At 40.5% G+C, this 19522-nt stretch overlaps 2 protein-coding genes across 2 annotated transcripts; one reads left to right on the top strand and one right to left on the bottom strand.

Annotated features, from left to right (window-relative positions):
• The first annotated feature begins 800 nt into the window (after nt 1-800).
• On the top strand, nt 801-1835 carry LOC307159611 (C-X-C motif chemokine 11-6-like). Its single transcript, XM_079873082.1, has 4 exons — nt 801-892; nt 1009-1135; nt 1245-1331; nt 1464-1835. The coding sequence occupies exons 1-4, from the start codon at nt 835-837 to the stop codon at nt 1489-1491; spliced, it is 300 nt and encodes a 99-aa protein (XP_079729208.1). The 5' UTR covers nt 801-834; the 3' UTR covers nt 1492-1835.
• A 15289-nt stretch (nt 1836-17124) lies between these two features.
• Nucleotides 17125-18125, bottom strand: cxcl11.1 (chemokine (C-X-C motif) ligand 11, duplicate 1). Its single transcript, XM_079872220.1, has 4 exons — nt 18034-18125; nt 17802-17928; nt 17576-17668; nt 17125-17258 (listed from the first exon to the last, which is right to left on the bottom strand). Exons 1-4 carry the CDS (start codon nt 18089-18091, stop codon nt 17237-17239), a joined length of 300 nt encoding a protein of 99 aa, XP_079728346.1. The 5' UTR covers nt 18092-18125; the 3' UTR covers nt 17125-17236.
• Nucleotides 18126-19522: the final 1397 nt, after the last annotated feature.

Here is a 19522-nt window from a genome sequence, read left to right as displayed (position 1 = left end):
TTCTGGCCATGGCCCAGAGCAGGTTTTATTCTTGGTTAGAGATTGCAAACCAAAACTGGAACAATCAGCTGTGAGCAAAGTAACATTTATCTTATGCAATAAATCTCCTCTTATTTCACTCACTCTAAATTAAAGCAGTTTATGGTGGAATTTTTTTTTTAGAGACAAAATTTCCTGTCTTTTGCTGCTAATTGTTTATCATTAAATGTGAGCTTCTCATTAAGAATCTATTTCAGATACAGGGGAAGTGAAAACTGATGACTGATTCTGTTCCTCTGAAAACAGAAGTTTAGTTCATTTCCTAGTTTGCTGTGATGTCACTAATTTTCATCATCACTGTTTTGGCCATTTCATGATCCAAAATGTTAGTGTTTATTATTATTTTAAACATTTTAACAATGTGTGCACATGGTTTTGAACACATTTGTGGCAAATTTGATTGTTTGTTTACATTTGTTTGTACAAATGACATTATAATTATAGATGAATGTCAGTATTAAGGGTGGTTTAGTACTTGTGCAGGAATGTATTACATTTGGTCTCTAAATGTATATTTGGCTTAAAGAATTCACATCAGCTTTCAAAATTGTGATAAAACAAACTCTTCCTCATTGCCAAGAGCAATCATGACACTAAATGACAAGAGACCTGCACATATCCAAAGCTTTGAGCAAAGGCATTTCAAAGAAATGGGAAATCGAAACAGCTGTGCTTGTGAAAGTGAGACTGGGAACTATGCCTGTGCTATAAACCCCTGATCTTCTGATGGCTATATAAGCAGCTAATCGTCTTCAGTAATAACAGCCTTAGACAGTCATCAAAACCTTAAACACAATGAAGACTGCTGCAGTTATTGTTTTTCTGGTCTGTCTGCTTGCTCAAGAAGTACACGGTGAGTGTTGTTTATTAAGACCGTACTATTGATTCTGCAAGGGTATCTCTTCTAAATATTAGTTTGTTGTTATGTTCTGCAGCTAAAAAATCCTAAAAAAATAAATTCTCTTCCAGGGCAGAACAAGATTCACAATGGCAGGTGCTTCTGTGCTGGCAAAGGAGTGGATGTGGTTTTAAGAAAGAACATTGAGAAGTTTGAAATCATGCCTCCAAGTCCATCTTGTGGAAAACAAGAGATTATGTAAGAACAAAAACAATGATTTTACATGGATATTTACACATTAATGATCATACTGCTATCTCAAGATTCTTGAACGCATTCAGCTCATCTTTCCTTTTTTTATTTCCAGTGTCACTTTGAAGAGTGCAGAGCGGAAATGTTTAAATCCAGAGTCTAAATTCACCCAGAATTTAATCAGGAGGGTTCTTGAAAAGATGTAAGTGTAAATTTATTTGCTGTGTTGAACTAAAAATTTGCACCAAATTGCTATTTATTAAATTAATAAATGATATAAAAATGTATATAAACATTTCTAAAATAATATATGAACTGTTTCTGACCTTTACAGGGCCCAGCAGTCAGAGACGCTCATGTGAATCTGGATTAGCTGCTGTTTTACGCCACTGAAGAACATCCTGATACCCATGAAATGCTGTATAACCTCTAGTTGACAGTTACTACATTTGAGAACATACATCTGTATAAACATAGTGAAGTATAAAGTAGTGTTAATATTTGCTTGTTAATTTATGCAACTGACTGTGTAGTAATTTACTAAAATGTTTTAATTTTTATCCAAGTTAATTTTTTTATGTCATTATTTTATGTTATTCTTTTGTGCAGTGCTATACAATCCACTTGTTTAATTATCTTATTTCCCTGTGTTCACTGTATCCAAATAAAATAAAAAGATCCCTATATGATTGGGCTCTGTTCATTCAAAAACTGAATTACACACTGTGCAGGTCAATATAGGGTAAAATTATTTAGCATATTTTGCATACAGGACAATGATGTATTTTCCAATATATTATCAAGGGAAGAAAGCATTCGCTAATTTAGTTTTTAAAGCACAAATTTTAACATAAAAGGAGATTATACTGCCCCACTAGGGTATGATGAACCTGGTTGGGCCAAGAAGCCTCCTGAGTGGAAGCCTCTGTCATAACTGTCAGTTTTTATATAATATGCAAGAAAAAAATTATCATATGTAACAAAGGTTTAAGGTTCAAGGAAGAAGAAGGTGGGAACCGGTGAACGATAAACGTGACTTTAATTAAAAAATAAACACAAATATCAGAACGAAAGTAAAGTGGCAGTCCTTCACGGACCACTGCCACACAAACATAAACAAAACACAACGTAAAGTCCAGGCTTGGTCCTCTTCCGTCTTGCAGTTTTGTCATTCCTCCTTTTATCCTTCTGGTTCTCCTTCCGTGAGACTCATTCCCACAACTCTCTGCCCCGCTCTGCTTGCCACATACCCCCATCACCCCTCCAAGGCTGGTGGTACACCAGCACCACCATCACCAGAGTGAAAGTCCCATTGTGGGACCTGGCCTTAGTTCTTGAGTTCTTGACTAGGCCCTCAAGAACTAAGGCCAGGTCCCACTAGAGCCACTAGTCAAGCTTCTGGCTCTAAAGATGTTTTTTTACTCATGGTTATTACTTTTCTAAAGAGAATTGGGGATTTGCAGGCTCTGTCTGTCTCGCCATCCTGCTTAAACTTTGCATCCCCCAAGGCTTTGGCAAGGGGCACCCCCTTGTAACATGTATGTGATACGGCAGGCTGGTCCTCTTAACAGATTTATAGTTTGGATGTTCATGCTGTTCCAGGTTTCCATGTCCTTGAGTCAACATCCCAAAGTAATATCTGAGACCTATCCAACATTTGTGCAGACACACTACACAACCTCGAGGGGTCCAGACACTTTCTAGTGCGGTGGCATTCATATTCTCATTCTCAACAGCATATGATACGCAGCATCGAGTGTTGCTTTTGATAGGGAACATCTTGGGTTACTTGACTGTAACCCTGTTCCCTGAAAAAGCAGGAATGTGATGCTGCTTCCCATTGCCGCACTGGTGGGCATGTCTAGAGTCTCTTCAGACAAAGTTGTAACCTGGAAGCATGTCCGTTTCCTGCAATTTATATCCTCTCATGAGCTTGCATTCCAATGACGTCATCGTTAGAGGTTACTTAAGCCAAGTTCTTGGTGTGTTTGCCACACATGCTTCACAACCGGTTGAACAAAGAACATTCTCATAAGGGTATGATATCGTTCCTGCTTTTTTAGGGAACAGGGTTACAGTCAAGTAACCCAAGACAATTTTCTTCATCTTCTTCTTCTTCTTCTTCCTCTTCTTCTTCTTCTTCTTCTACACTGATGAGTCTGATGTTGAGGAGAAGGAATCCTAGACATCCCACCCTGCAAAAAATCATACCGTGTCTTACCTTATCACTAAAGACTGTCGAGCTATCCCAACCTAGTTTAGTTTAAAGCTTTAAATTTGGCATGAACCAGAAGTTGCATTAGTCTTTTCTTCCCAATCTGCTTAATAGGTCATGGTGTACACAGTAAGTAATACTGTTTCCAGATCCAGGCCTATACTCGTTTCCATTGAGAATACTATCTTAACATATCACAGATTTAAAGTAGGATTATAAGCTTTTAAAAACTCATAGTGTACAACTATAGTGTCCGGGCTCATGGTGTCCCAGGCACCAATATTTTAACAAATCATAAAAGATGAATATCTATCTGGCCATCTGAGATTTCAGTATGGAAATAAACATTAGGACCATGATCTTTCGGTAGTATTACATCACATGATGAGTGAATATTAACACCATTTATTGTTTGCTTTTGGCATCTGATAGAGTGTTTGGACCATGGAAATGGTGACATGTGACGTCAGACTTAGCAAGCAGAAAATAACATATATACAAGTGAAACAGCTTCTTGAACAAAGAAAAAAAGATAGGTTGTGCATTGATTTTGTCCATGAGGAATTGGTTGGATGGTTGTGGTTTGCTATTGCTGTGATCTCATGAGACAGGTTGATCCCGCCCTCGTGCATCATCAGAGAAGAGAAGAGATGTCACTGTAAGAGGAAGGGAAGTTAATTTGATTAAAGATTATGAGTGCACATGAATTTTAAAAAAATATCGTTACGCACGGATAAATCATTATTAAAAATAGAAATAGTCAACTTCAATTGACTTTTGTTGTGAAGCATGTGTGGCAAACACACCAAGATCTTGGCTTAAGTAACCTCTAACGATGACGTCATTGGAATGCAAGCTCGTGAGAGGATATAAATAGCATGAAACGGACACGCTTCCAGGTTACAACTTTGTCTGAAGAGACTCTAGACATGCCCACCAGTGCGGTTATGGTCACACGGTGTGTGCCACACCCCCATACCCATCTCAGGACTCCGCTGTGACTCCGCTGTGCTCCGCTGTTGTAGTGATCTCACATGCATCAATCCGAGCTAAGTGAATGCAGCAGCAGATGCCATATGCCCCAGGAGCCTATGGAGAAAAGAGATGCTACGCACAGGGGAGAGCTTGCTCTTCTCCATGTTGACCCGAAGGGGGGTAGTGGCTGCATCACTCATTGCATAGCATCACTCACTGCCAAACTGTACCCAGTATGCTCCAGAGATTGAAATAGGGTACCGCTGCCAGTTGAGCCAGCTGTGGAATAGAAAAGGCTGTTTTCGAAATGAAAACAAAAGATTCTCCACCTGGCCACCATGCGTCGAGTAAGCGCACTTTGTTGGCATCCCACATCTCTGCAAGGTTTAGCCAGAGATGACATTCCTGGACCACCAAGGTGGACATTGTCTGGCCGGGGCCTGCACTATGACTTCTGTCGCCCGGAGGCGAGGTCAGTCGTGCGCAGTTCCTGCATCAACCCCGGCTCAGAACTACCATTGTGGGGCTCTTTTAGTGCTTTGGCCTTGTGGACTTGCAGGGTGCCAATGGCATGTAAGACAAAGGCAGCCTGTTCAGCGGCACTGTAAGCCTTAGCAGCCAGGCCTGCCGTCGTCTTACAGGCCTTGGACGGGAGCTGTGGACGGTTCCTCCAGGTGGAGGATAGTGACCTCTGACCCAATGCATGCATACCTGTCAACATTTGGGTACCAAAATACGGGAGACCTGTTTTTTTGTGGGGGTTTGGGGGATTATGGGATGTACTGGATGGCAGAGGCAGGCTAAATACACATTAATGGCGCAGATATTAACATAAATATATAATGAAGTAATGAAGTCCCCATGAAATCAAAATTGACCCTATTTACTTTGTTAGCGCATATTACTAGTCTTGTGGTGAACAATTAATCCGTGCAAGTAAATTATTAAAAAAAATTTTTTACCATGGTAATCTTTAATCAAAATCTGAAAAGTTACTTCCGGTCTGGAATGGCGTCTTTTTCTGATGACGTAGGTTTGACGGCTTGGTTTGAAAACGCTTAACCACTCCCCTCAAACTGTTAGTCTGCTATGAGCGAGAGATGGAGAGGAGGAGCGCTAAGTAAAACCCTGCCCTCTGTTCAATATTCCGTTTCACTTGGAAATACGTCATAACACTGGAGAAAAGTCGTTTGCAACTTCCGGTTCACGGGGACTTTAATATATATAAATATATATATTAACATAATATTCAATAAAACTAAAAAGAAACATGAATAAGACTTATTCATGTTTCTTCTTTATTCATTTTTATCGATTGCAGTAATTAACTAGATTAATCACAAAAAAATTCTGTGATTAATCACGATGAATCGCAATTAAAAACGTTTTTAATATATTTTATAATGTAATAATTTCACAGAATCTCCAAATTAATGTAGAAACAACATAAAGACAGTATATTTTAAATATTTGTCTAATAGCAAATCTCCAGAAATTGAATAAAGTTATCTAACAGTTTGCACAGCATATATTTTTTAATTATATATAGTTCTTTAGTCAAGAGCATTGAGTGTTTTTCTCTGTTCCCTTTGTTCTTGTGTAACTTAACTGACAGAAAGCTTTAGTGGCTGCTGTCTCTTTAAAACCTGCCGCTGCTGACAGAGGATGACGGATCTCACACGCGCCTCATTCTCTCACAACTCTTCACATTCAGTTAAGACTGCTCAGTCTGCTCTTATAAGGATACTCGACAAAATGGACATTTTGGCATAATTGCGTGTGTTAGTATACGTTCAACTTCAAGCCGAAAGATAACTCGATTCTGGCGCTCAATTTGTCTTGGCTTGAATTGTTTAAAAGCATTTGCATGAATAAGAGCGCATCATATAATGTAACGCCAGGCAAAGGATGGCAGAAAAATGTATCGGTTACTAACGTAATCTTGGTTCCCTGAGATGAGGGAACGAGTACTGCGTAATTTAGCTTACGCAATGGGAAAACTCCTTTTCTTGAGAATATTGAAGCCAAATCTTTAAAACGCAGTGCAGCTGCACAGCTTACACAGATGAACGGCGAGAGCATCAGCGAGACGCGCAAACCAATCAGGGCACTTTGCGCCCTGGCACGTCAGAGCCCGCCAGAATGGGCGTGGCTTACGCCTACAAAAGCGTCCATTCTCCGCCTAGGACCTCAGGTTTAATTGACTGAAGCGATCCCCTGATCAAAGCACAAAAGCAAGATGGGTAACGCAATACTCATTCCCTCATCTCAGGGAACCGAGATTACGTTAGTAACCGAGACGTTCCCTTTCGAGAGATCTCTCGTATTGCGTAAGTTAGCTTACGCTATGGGAACCCCCTTCAAAACGTTGTGCGTGCTTAACTTCGCTCGATACGGTAGCCCGAGGCAAGATGCCTGAGGCTGTGAAAGAGTAAAGTATGAACCCAATAAGCCAGTCAGTGACGGGCTTCATATAGGGAAAAACAAGGAATGGGCCTAATGAGGGCCAAACTCTTATAATGTATATATACAGTATATATATATGAGAACCGTAGTTCGAGTTAAAACAGGACCGGATATGTATCAGGCCCAAGTTTTAGAGGGTTTGTGCTTACAGATTTTATATTGAAAGTACCCTTGACTGCAAAGTGGGAACTTGCAGGTTACAAAACCTGATAAATGTGGACGGCGAGGCCCAGCCGGCCGCCGCACAGATATCTTCCATGGGTATTCCACTTGACCAAGCCCAAGACGAGGCCATGCCTCTCGTGGAATGAGCTCTGACGCCTAAGGGGCAACGAAGGCCCTTAGACTCATAAGCCAGCGCTATAGCATCAACTATACAGCGCGATAATCTCTGCTTTGAGACGGTGAGCCCCTTGGTGCAGCCGCCAAAGCACACGAAAAGCTGTTCTGACTGTCTGAATGAGGCAGAACGCTCTAGATAAACTCTGAGAGCCCTGACGGGACAGAGTAAATTCGCATCTCTTTCGTCTTATGGTGAGGAAAGAGCTGCTAGGGAAATAACCTGTGCTCTGAAAGTCGAGAGCACTTTAGGAATATAACCATGCCTTGGCTTAAGGACGGCTCTGGAGTCGTTAGGCCCAAACTCAAGGCAGATCGCGCTCGCTGACAGCGCGTGTAATCGCCCACACTTTTACTGAAGTGGGTGCCAGTAAAGAGCGGTTTTGAGCGAGAGGTGCTTCAGGTCTGCAGACTGAAGCGGCTCAAACAGGGCACCCTTCAATGCTTCCAGGACCGGTGAAAGGTCCCAGATAGGCACAGAGGGGGGTCGCGGAGGGTTCAGCCTCCTTGCCCCTTTAAGGAAGCGGACGACGAGGTTGTTTCTTCCTAGTGATTGTCCGGCCACAAGAGCGTGGGATGCTGTTATGGTCGCCACATATACTTTGAGCATGGAGGGGGTGCGACCCGCGTCCATGAGCTCTTGTAAAAAGGCGAGTATACTTGGTGCTTCGCAAGAGTAGGGGTCCAGGCTCCATGCTGCACACCAGTCAGAGAACACCCCCCATTTCTGAGCATAGAGATGCCTAGTTGAGGGCGCTCTTGCTTCAGTGATGGTTTTCAGCACCCTATCCGGGAGACACCCCGGTACCCGTTGAGGGGCCATACATGAAGTCGGGACGGGGATGCCAGATTTTCCCGTTCAACTGCGTGAGGAGATCTCTCCTCAGCGGAATTGGCCATGGGGCTGTTTTCAGCAGTTGTGTCAACTCGGAGAACCATAACTGGGTCTTCCAGAGAGGGGCTATTAGTAGCACTGCACACTTGCTTTCCCTGATCCGTTCGATGACCTGTGGTAGCATCGTGACAGGAGGAAATGCATATAGCGGATGGCTCGGCCATTCGTGGGCAAGTTCGACATTCCCTGTTCTTTGAGAAAAATGTTCGGCAACGAGCGTTGAGGCGAAGAGGTCGACCTCTGCTTTGCCGAAGATGCTCTATATTAGCTGAACCGTCTGAGGGTGGAGAGACCATTCCCCTGGGGGAACCTTGTCTCTGGACAGCATAACCTGCAACTTGGTTCAGAATGCCTGGCACATGCACTGCCCTCAGGGAGTGCAGGTTGTACTGAGCCCATAGAATGAGACTCCTGGCCATGCCGTGCAGGTTGTTTGACCTGAGACCGCCCTGGCGATTTATGTAAGACACCACTGCCATGTTGTCCATTCGGACCATGACGTGGTGGCCTTTTAGATATGGGAGAAAAGCTTTCAGTGATAGAGCGATCGCTCTCATCTCTAGACAGTTTACATGTAGACGCTTCTCTGGGCTTGACCATAGCCCAGAGATGGGCCTGCCCTCGTAAAGGGCCCCCCAACCTAGGTTGGAGGCATCTGTCAAGATCACTTTTCTCTTTGAAACCACACCCAAACTCAAGCCAGACTGGTACCAGTCGGTCGCTTTCCAGGGAACCAGGGCTTTGATGCAGCCGTGACTCGCTCTGATTAGTAAGTGGCCAGATCGCCATGCGTTAGCTGGTACACGGGGTTTTAGCCAGTGTTGGAGAGGACGCATGCGCAGTAGTCCTAGCTGGAGTACCGTGATGCTGAGGCCATGAGACCCAACATCCTCTGAAATCTTTTGAGAGGAGTGCGAGTGCCCGCTCTGAAAGACACCGCTAGGCGTTGAATGGAGAGCGCGCGCTCTGGTGTAAGGCGCGCTTTCATTCATATAGAGTCTATCACTATACCCAGGAAAGAAATATTCTGGCTGGGAGACAGTGTGCTCTTGGAAATGTTGATTCTGAGACCCAGGCATTCTAGATGGATGAGGAGCCAGGATCTGTGAGTTATCAACTGCGCCTCCGATTGAGCTATAAGTCCAGCTGTCTTGAGCTTTTAATGCTGTGTGAACAGCACTCATGTGCGGGGGCGCGCGCTTTACAGCGGGCACATCCGTTATCACGTCTCCAGCGTGAGCTAGAGGGAAAACTGATGTGGGAACAGTTTTTATGTGTAGGGGTGCATACTTTACAGTGGGCACACAATCTACATTTATTAGCCGCTTTCCGACCGGAGGAACCTTTTCACAGTTCCTAGAACTATTGGCTAAAGTACCCGGATGTCGGCGTGTTCGCACTGCAGGAACTAGGAATGATTTTAGTTCTAGGAACTCCATTTGGAGGAGCTAATTTAGGTCCTACTTCAGAGTAGGGTCTAAACCAGCAAAATAGGAACTACCCGTGACGTTAGTGTACACTGATTGACCGAACGCACGCGGAACACCAGCACCCGCCATTTTTAAAACAGCTAGAATGTAAACACACAGATTATAGCCTATATATTTACTCCATAAACTAACTATACAAACATGGAAAACAGTGATAGATGGGTCTCTAAACCTTTATGCTGAAGAGAAAATCCAACGCAACTTTGAGGGGACCAAGCCAAACATGATTATGTTTATCTGCCCAGCTAGCTACACTGGACATCAACCACACGGCATAGGCTAATAACCTTTTTTTAATATACTGTCTACTTTCTATAACAGTTCTATCTAATAACATATTAAACAGTACTGTTAGACAGATCGGTAACTAATAAACACAGAGAATGCGAGCATTGTTTGCTCTGGCGTTCTCAGCGCCGCCAAAATAAAGGTCCGTCGCGCCGTCAAAATAAAAGTCAGCGTGCTTGCGTCACTCCCTTACCCCTCCTACCAGTTCCTATGGCCACTTGGCCAGTGCGAACGCAAACAGCAAAACCGAGTTTGGGGGAGAGTAGTTCTTTGTTTAAAAGTGGACAGTTCCTAGAACTAAGTTCCTGTAACTACTTGGTCGGAAAGCGGCTAATGTCTCTCCCGCTCTGGCTGGGGGGAGAGTTAATACAGTCAAGTCAAGTCAAGTATATTTGTATAGCGCTTTTCACAATACAGATTGTATCAAAGCAGCTTCACAGTATTAAATTAAAATAATACAACAAGGTTTGTTTCTAGTGGAATTTATTGATTGATAAAATTAAATTAAATATATAAACAAAATATCCCCAACTGAGCAAGCCAAAGGCAACAGTGGCAAGGAACCGAAAAACTCCATCAAGTGACCTAATGGTGACCTGAAACTCCATCAGGTGACCTAATGGAGAAAAAAAAAACCTTGGGAGAACCCAGGCTCAGTCGGCGGCCAGTTCTCCTCTGGCGTTTATGAACTAGAGGCTGGATTTAACTGTAAGATTAAAATTTTTAGATGAATGCCTGGCTGAAGAGATGCGTCTTTAATCTAGTTTTAAACTGTGAGAGCGAGTCTGAGCAACGAACAGTATCAGGAAGGCTATTCCAGAGTTTTGGAGCTAAATGTGAAAATGCTCTCCCTCCTTTGGTGGATCTGGATATCCTAGGTATGACCAAAAGCCTCGAATTTAGTGATCTTAAAGAGCGCGATTGATTGTAGGATGATAGAAGATCCGTTAAATAGACTGGAGCTAAGCCGTTTAGGGCTTTATAAGTCAGTAGCAATACCTTGTAATTAATACGGGACTTTATAGGTAACCAATGTAGTGATGTTAAAATCGGTGTTATATGATCATATTTTCTTGATCTAGTAAGAACTCTAGCGGCTGCATTTTGGACTAACTGTAGCTTGTTTATTGAGGATGCAGGACAACCAGCTAATAAAGCATTACAGTAATCTAGTCTCGAGGTCATGAATGCATGAACTAACTTTTCTGCATCAGAAATTGATAGCATATTACGTAGCTTAGCAATGTTTCTAAGGTGGAAAAAGGTTGTTTTTGTAACATATGAAATTTGATTTTCAAAAGACAGGTTGCAATCTAGTATAACACCCAGGTCTTTTACTGTAGAGGATAAAGTAACAGGGCATCCTACTATGTTAAAGTTGTATTGTGAGAGGTTTTGTTGGCGGTTTTTTGAACCGATAAGTACCTCTGTCTTGTCTGGATTTAATAAAAGAAAATTACGCGTCATCCAAGCTTTTATATCTTTAACACACTCTGTCAATTTGGATAATTTAGCGTTTTCATCCGGCGTGATGAAATATATATTTGAGTGTCATCAGCATAACAATGGAAACTAATTCCATGTTTCCTTATAATATTTCCAAGTAACATCATATATATTGAGAATAGGGCCTAACACAGATCCCTGCGGCACTCCATAGTTTACTGAAGTTATGATCGATTTTTCTCCATTTAAATAGACAAAATGGTAGCGGTCAGATAAGTATGATCTGAACCAGCTTAATGCTTGTCCTTGAACACCAGTATAATTTTGTAGTCGATCTAAGAGTATTGTGTGATCTATAGTATCGAACGCAGCACTAAGATCAAGTAAAACTAATATTGAGATACAGCCTTGGTCAGAAGCTAAAAGTAAATCATTTGTGATTTTAACGAGCGCAGTTTCAGTGCTATGGTGCGGCCTGAATCCAGACTGAAACTTTTCATAGATGTCATTTTCTTGCAAGAAAGAGCCCAGTTGAGCGGACACAACTTTTTCTAATATTTTAGACATAAATGGAAGATTTGAAATGGGTCTATAATTTGCTAGGTTATTATGATCTAATTGTGGTTTCTTAATGAGTGGTTTTATAACTGCCAATTTAAATGTTCTTGGAACATGACCTAAAGATAAAGATGAGTTAATAATATTAAGGAGAGGCTCTTCCACTATAGGTAACACTTCTTTCAGTAGTTTAGTTGGTATAGGATCTAATAAACATGTTGTTGTTTTAGATGAAGTGATAAGATTATTTAACTCTTTTTGTTCTATAGTTGTAAAGCACTGTAATTGTTCTTGCGGGGTGATAATTGAGGCTAAATTATAAGGCGCGATTGAAGATTGAACGTTTACAATTGTGGTTCTGATGCTTTCTATTTTCTCAGTGAAGAAGTTCATGAAATCATTACTACTAAACTATAACGGGATATTTTGTTCAGGTGACGCTTGTTTATTTGTTAGTCTAGCCACGGTGTTAAATAAAAACCTTGGATTGTTTTGGTTGTTTTCTATTAGTTTGCGGAGGTGCTCAGCCCTGGCCGCTTTTAGGGCCTTTTTATAACGTGACATACTGTCTTTCCACGCGATTCTAAAGACCTCTAAATTAGTTTGTTTCCATTTACGCTCTAAATAATGGGTTTCTCTCTTTAGAACATGCGTAGTATTGTTGTACCATGGTGCTTTACTTTTCTCTCACTCTTTTTTAATTTAATGGGTGCAACAATATCCAGTGTTCTAGAGAGAATGGTGCTCATAGTGCTAGTTAGTTCTAGTTCATCTGTTTGTTTGGGTTCAGGCAGCAGCTGAGACAGATCAGATAAGCAATTTGAGAAATTATCTATGGTGGATGGAAGGATTGTTCTGCCTGGTCGATAACGCGGCGCAGCATGACATATTACAGCAGTACGTAATATGCAAGTTACCATGTAATGGTCAGTAACATCATCACTTTGTGGAATGATATCTATATCGGTTGGATCGGTTCCATATGATATAATTAAATCGAGTGTATGATTAAGACGATGAGTGGGACCAGTGACGTTTTGCTTGACCACAAAGGAGTTTAATAAAACTGTAAACGCAGCCCCTAACGCATCATTTGAATTATCTACGTGTATGTTAAAACCTCCAACAATTAATGCTTTATCGACGTTGACCAATAGATCTGAGAGAAAATCTGCAAACTCTTTTAGGAAATCAGCGTAAGGCCCTGGCGGACTATATACGGTAGCCAAGGCAAGAGATAATAGGGATTTTTTTTCTTACATCAGAGAGCGTAACATTTAGTACAAGTACTTCAAACGAATTAAACCTGTGACCTGTTTTCTGGGTAACATTAAGAATATCTCCATAGATTGTTGCAACACCGCCGCCACGACCAATCAGACGGGGCTCATGCTTATAACAGTATCCTGGAGGAGTAGACTCATTAAGACCGAAATAATAATTTGGTTTAAGCCAGGTTTCAGTAAGGCAAAGTACATCGATGCTATTATCTGTGACGATTTCATTTACAATAACTGTCTGTGAGTGATCTAATGTTAAGAAGACCTAGCTTTAGAAATTGTTTTTGTTCACTAATAGCGAGATTTTCTGTTTTAATAACAATTAGATTTTTCCTAGATCCTGCAGTAGATTTATTATTTGATCTCACTAAACGAGGAATAGACACAGTTTCTATGCAATGTTCTACACTAGTATTTATATCAATTAAGTTGGTGCAGCAGAGACTGTAATTTGGACTTTTGGTTACTAGTCAGACGGTATTTAACATCTTGGAGATGTTATCCGACAGAAGATCCGCTCCGATTCTACTTGGGTGTAAGCCATCAGCGCGGAAGAGCCTAGGACGCTCCCAAAACAGGTTCCAATTATTTACAAAGAGCAGTGTTGGTAGTGTTTGTGTGTAGGGGTGCATACTTCACAGTAGGCACACACGCTACATTTATTAAACATCCAGCGTGAGCTGGGGGAAAATTTGAAACTGTGGGAACAGTGCTTGTGTGTAGGGGTGCATACTTCACAGTAGGCACACGCGCTACATTTATTAAACCTCCAGCGTGAGCTGGGGGAAAGTTTGAAACTGTGGGAACAGTGCTTGTGTGTAGGGGAGCATACTTCACAGTAGGCACACGCGCTACATTTATTAAACCTCCAGCGTGAGATGGGGGAAAGTTTGAAACTGTGAGAACAGTGCTTGTGTGTACTTTGTAGTGGGCATGTGACCTACATATGACACAGACAGAAAAGAGCTCTTTTTGTGCTTTATTTGCGTCACCGTAAAAACGGCGTCTGTTTGCAGGTGAACGTGTTTTGTAACAGGCCCATTGACTGCAATATCGACATTTCCAGCCGCCTGAGAAGAGGGGACTGGGGAATGTTTGAGATTCTTAGTGCTTATGTGCAGGGGTGCGTACTTTATAGTGGGCAAACGACCTACATTTATTATATCTCCAGTGCCAGAAAAAGCTAGAAAGCGCTCTTTCTTCATTAGAGTCACTGTTGGAACAGCGTATGTCTGCAGGGGAGTGTTGGATTACAAATTTATTAAATGTTTAATTTAGTTTGCAACAGTAAAAGTTGAGTATATTGAAGTTAGCATTTTAAGGTTAGGTTAGGATAATGGTATCAACAGTTTCTGCCAGACCTGTTTTCTCTATTATAAGTCACCTTTTGTCGTTAATGGCTCGAGCCAGTAGCCCCAAGACGCACCTTTTGTCTTTAATGACTCTTTGAGTCCCAGTATCACTCAGACTGATGGGATTAGCACACGAATGATTCGTCTATGCAATTTGCAATGCAATAGACTGTTATGCTGATTGAATTAGGATTGGCCAGACGTTCAGTCTAGGGTGTTTTACCTAAACCTGTATACTTAATTTGCATGCTTTGTTCAACCTCAATGTAAATCCCTCCCCCTAAATGTCTATAAATTTGCAAGGCAACTGTCTTGAGTTAGTCTTGATGATGATGAACTACAGACTACAGACTTAGAAGAATAAATCTCTTCTGCTTATAAGATCCATCTCAAGTCTCCTGGTTTTTGCTTCGATGAAGGAATAATAAGTTCCCAACAGGAGCATACATTACAGTAGACTCAACCTGCGTTTTAAATACCTCCAGCCTGAGCTAAAGAGGATTGTGTTCACTACCCATTGTAGGAAGCCAGAGATGGCTCTTTAACATGACTAAGCTGGCAATGCTTCGTCCAATCACACTTATGCTGGGATTAGATGGGAGGCGGGGTCAAAGTTGAGCCTGACCAACCCCGTCTTCGGACGCTGCCAAAGAGAGTGAGTCATGCGGGGGGCGGAGCCGGAGCCGGAGCCGGCGTGAGCTCGTTTGCTTTAGTGAAAAGATTCAGTGCAGCCGAGATTACAGGAGAATAAAGTCTGTCTCTGTGAGTCACGCGGGGGCAGGGCTGGCGTGGGCTCATCTGTTTTTGAACGCTCATCAATACTCGAACCCCGCTGTGTGAACGGGAGGGCGTGAGGGGCATGGTCGCTTTCTGTAAGTAAGAAAGCTGGCCGTGAGCACAGTGAAGAGATCAGCATAATTTTCATCTGCCGTCAATCGAAAACGGGCCTCTGGCGCGAAAGCCTTCGATTTCACCACTGAGCCACAGGGGGAAATGACGTAAGCTTACAGTTAGCTCGAGCAGAGAAGAGAGCGGCATGTTTTGTGTCGCCTGTAAAACGGCGTTTGTTTGCAGGTGTGCATATTTTTATAACAGGCTCATTTGCCGCAATATTGACATTTCCAGCCACCCGAGCTAAAGAGGGGACTGGGAAAATGTGTGAGAAATGAAGGTTGGCCCTTAGCGAGTGCAGCTTCCGTGTGGTAACGCCCAGACAGGAAGCGCAGAGGATGTGACGGTCTCTGCCGAAGGGGAAGTTCGAAGCATTTGCAACAACACCTCAAATTTGCTCTTTTAGAAAAAGTGTGACGCAACGGCGAACGTTAAATATTTACCACTGAGTCTTCTCTCCCCATTTCTACCAGTGACACTTATTCAACTTTTCGCGTCTACTACCTGCGCAGATATCGACGGTGCAACTGGGTTGTAGGTTGACAGGTTGAGCTCACAAATGGCTTGAAATTTGTATGATTTGTTGATTGTGTGCGTGAGTAGGATGCGTTGCATACAAGATCTGGCAACTGGACAACTTTGGAATAATATATTGATGTGATTATTCATATAACAAGGTTTGGGCCATACAAATTACGGGAGTTTCACGGGAGAAATAACAAAACGGGAGGGGGGCGGAAATGGGTGTGAAATACTTCCAGGGAAAACGGGAGTGTTGACAGGTATGAATGCATGACGTATAGACAAACGCGGAAGCGCAGAGGATAGAGCAAAACAAAGTCTAATACGAGAATACGAGAAGAAGAGAAGAGGAGCTTAAGTTTGTTGAACCTACCTATTTGTTTGAACTGCAAGAGGTGTCTGCTCTCACCTAAGCTTATGCTACTCCTACAACTATGTCATATGTCGGGTCAGAGGTCACTCTTTAGCCGGAAACATACTTGCGCATGGCCGTTACCGGAAGCCAGTGGTTATAGTTTATAAAGTTATAAATATTGATATTTTTCTTACAAAAATGCATCGCTTCCGTTCAGAAGGCCTTTATTAACTCTCTGGAGCTGTATATATTACTTTTATGACAGATGGATGCACTTTTTCAAAATCTCAGGTACTGTTCACTTCATTATAAAGCTTAGAGCCAGAATAATTTTTTTTTATAACTCCGACTGTGTTTGGCTGAACATACACACTTAGGTTGGCTTAAGGGTGAGTAAATTATTGGAAAATTTTCATTTTTGGGTGAACTAACCCTTTAATCTTCAGCAGGGAAGTGAATCCACCATCTCTCACAAGGAGTGAATCAAACTGGCACTCTCCATGTTCCTTGTGATTGGTTGTTTGCCGCACGTGTCACACTTTCAGGTGCACATACTTCAAATTTAATCGTAATCTTTGGATTAAACCTGAGTTGACAGAGAATGTTTATACCAAGCGTTGTGAGCCTGTGGAACCTGATTAAAACTAGGTTGGAGTAGGAGTGTTATTACTCCTACACACACAGAGACAGAGGCCATGCACAGTATATAACATATGGCATAACTAATATTTGTCCAGGAACCACTAACAAAGATCATTAACTCAGACAAAAATGATGAAACCTTGATAAGATTTTATTTGAACATTTTCTCTTGACAATAAACACAAACAGAAGAACATGTGATAACGTTTTTTTTTTAATATATATATATATAAATTAAAATACTCATAACTTATAAACTTATAAATAAAATATATATAAAATATTGTATAAAATATTTTATTGTAAAAATAATCAATACAGCTTTTTAATGACTGTTTAATAAAAATCCACACTGGCCACAACCTTCACACATGAAAATGCAGTTGAACCACTTCACACTTTTTGCTGAGCACTCCTAAAAAGAATAAACATAAATAAACATTATTCCATATTATATCATCATATTTAACACACGCACACACACACACACACACACACACACACACACACACACACACACACACATATAATATAATATAATATAATATAATATAATATAATATAATATAATATAATGTAATATTATATATATATATATATATATATATATATATATATATATATATAGCCTATATAATTTTTTTTTTTTTTTTTTTTTTTTCATTTTTAACATATGAAAGATGTTTAGCTCAAATTTTCAGTATCAATTGTAATGTCACTGATAAGACTCACCTGGTCTTATTTGCAATCCTCTCAATGATATTCTTGGTAAACAATGACTCTGGGTTTAAGCATCTTCGCCCTGCACCGTTCTTCAGCAAGACACTGTTTAGACACAGTCAAGTTATTTTAAGTGAATATAGATAAAGCAATTATGATAAAAAAAAAATCGCCTATATAAATCTTATGAACAGATAGATGAATAATTTATAGATAGATAAATAATCAATGTACTTACACAACTTCCAGATGTCCACAAGATGGACTAACAGGGTGAATTTCCACCTTCTCTATCAGCTTTGGCTTCACCATTTTTGCACCAAGACCCCGACACAAACATCTTTGGATTCCAGGCCCAGGCTGCCCTAGAGGATGATAGAAATAAATGATGAAAATGATTAGTCTGAAACAACAAAGCAACAGATTGTGTTGAGCGAGTAAAATATTAAAATAAGCAAAAATAATATTACCTTCTACAGCAACAACAGCCAAACTGATAAAAACAAGCAGAGCGGCCACAGTCTTCATTGTTCAATCTCTTGATGGTCTTCACCTTAAACCACTTGGCTGACCAAATGTGAGTAAATGAGTTGACTTGCTTCATTTTATACAAGTCTAAGACATTCTGGGATTTCCCTCTTTGATGCTTTAGCACATGGAATCTTACTGAGTTCCAGTTACACTTCCTGTATCTCATAAGATTATTAGAAACGGTGTACCCAGTTTCTGGGAAATTAACAGTAACAACATTGCAGATGATGTTAATTGCACTATGATGATATTGCACTTAAGTGTTTTAAGTGTTGTGTCATCATGTTTATATATATCACAGTACAGTTTTACTGTCATCAGATATAAGATATAATAGTAGGAGGGGAGGAGGGGGGGAGGAGGGGGGGAGGGGGGGGGAGTAAAACAGTTTTGTGATTTAAAAAGTCATTCTTTAAACTCATATTGCATTATTGCTTTGTCTTCACTATGTATGTGTGTGTGTGTGTGTTTGTTTGTTTGTTTATGGACACACACATCAGAAATATTGTAAAGACAAATCAATAATGCACAATATGAGTTTATCAAAGAATGAATTTGTTTATCTTATTATAAGTGAAATATTTCAGTTTATGTCTAAATCACACAACTGTCTTACTTGCTTTACTATTTTTAAATCTTACATCTGACAACTGCTCAACATATTTTATTTATATATGAACTCTTCTTATAATACAAAACTGTAACATCTGATATAAACATGTTATCGGTTTGGTCCTTATTCAATTCAAAAACTTCTGTTTTCTCCCCAGACACTCTGTTAGTACATGACTGGAGTGTCCTTTTGTGCTTTCACTTTCTGATAATAGGTTATTTTCTTATAAACTGCACACTTGAGATTTTCAAAGGTCTTTTCTGCAGAGGCAAAATTGAATGTACAGTACTTCACCCATTAAATATATTATTCAGCAGTCAAGGCAAGTCACATTTATTTTGATAGCACTTTATACAATATGGTTTCATATATATACTGTATATATATATATATATATACATATACAGTAAAGTAACAGAATTAATGATGCAAATTCAAATTCTGCTGTAAAGCTGCTGTAACAAGATAATTATTCAGTTCATTTCAATAACTGTCTTCAATAAAACAAGTTCAATTCTGCTTATCATCAAAACATATTCATTGTTTCATAGTAACACTCTTAAGTAAACATAACATCAAATTATCATTAGAATATTTTTTTTTATTCACAGGTCTCCTCTGGATTAGAAAGGTTTGTAATTAATTAATAAAAAGTTGAAGTTGAAGTGAATAGAGTAATAATTATGGACACAAGCTATCCAACACTTTATCAAAAAGACACCATGAGTTTTTAAAAGCTTTTAAATCTGTGATATGTTAGTATTCTCAATGGAAACGAGTAGAGGCCTGGACCCGGAAACAGTATTCGTTACGCC

Source organism: Squalius cephalus, assembly GCF_949319135.1.
Source record: "Squalius cephalus genome assembly, chromosome: 5".
Classification (NCBI taxonomy): Eukaryota; Metazoa; Chordata; class Actinopteri; order Cypriniformes; family Leuciscidae; genus Squalius; species Squalius cephalus.
This window is presented reverse-complemented; position numbering and strand designations above follow the sequence as displayed.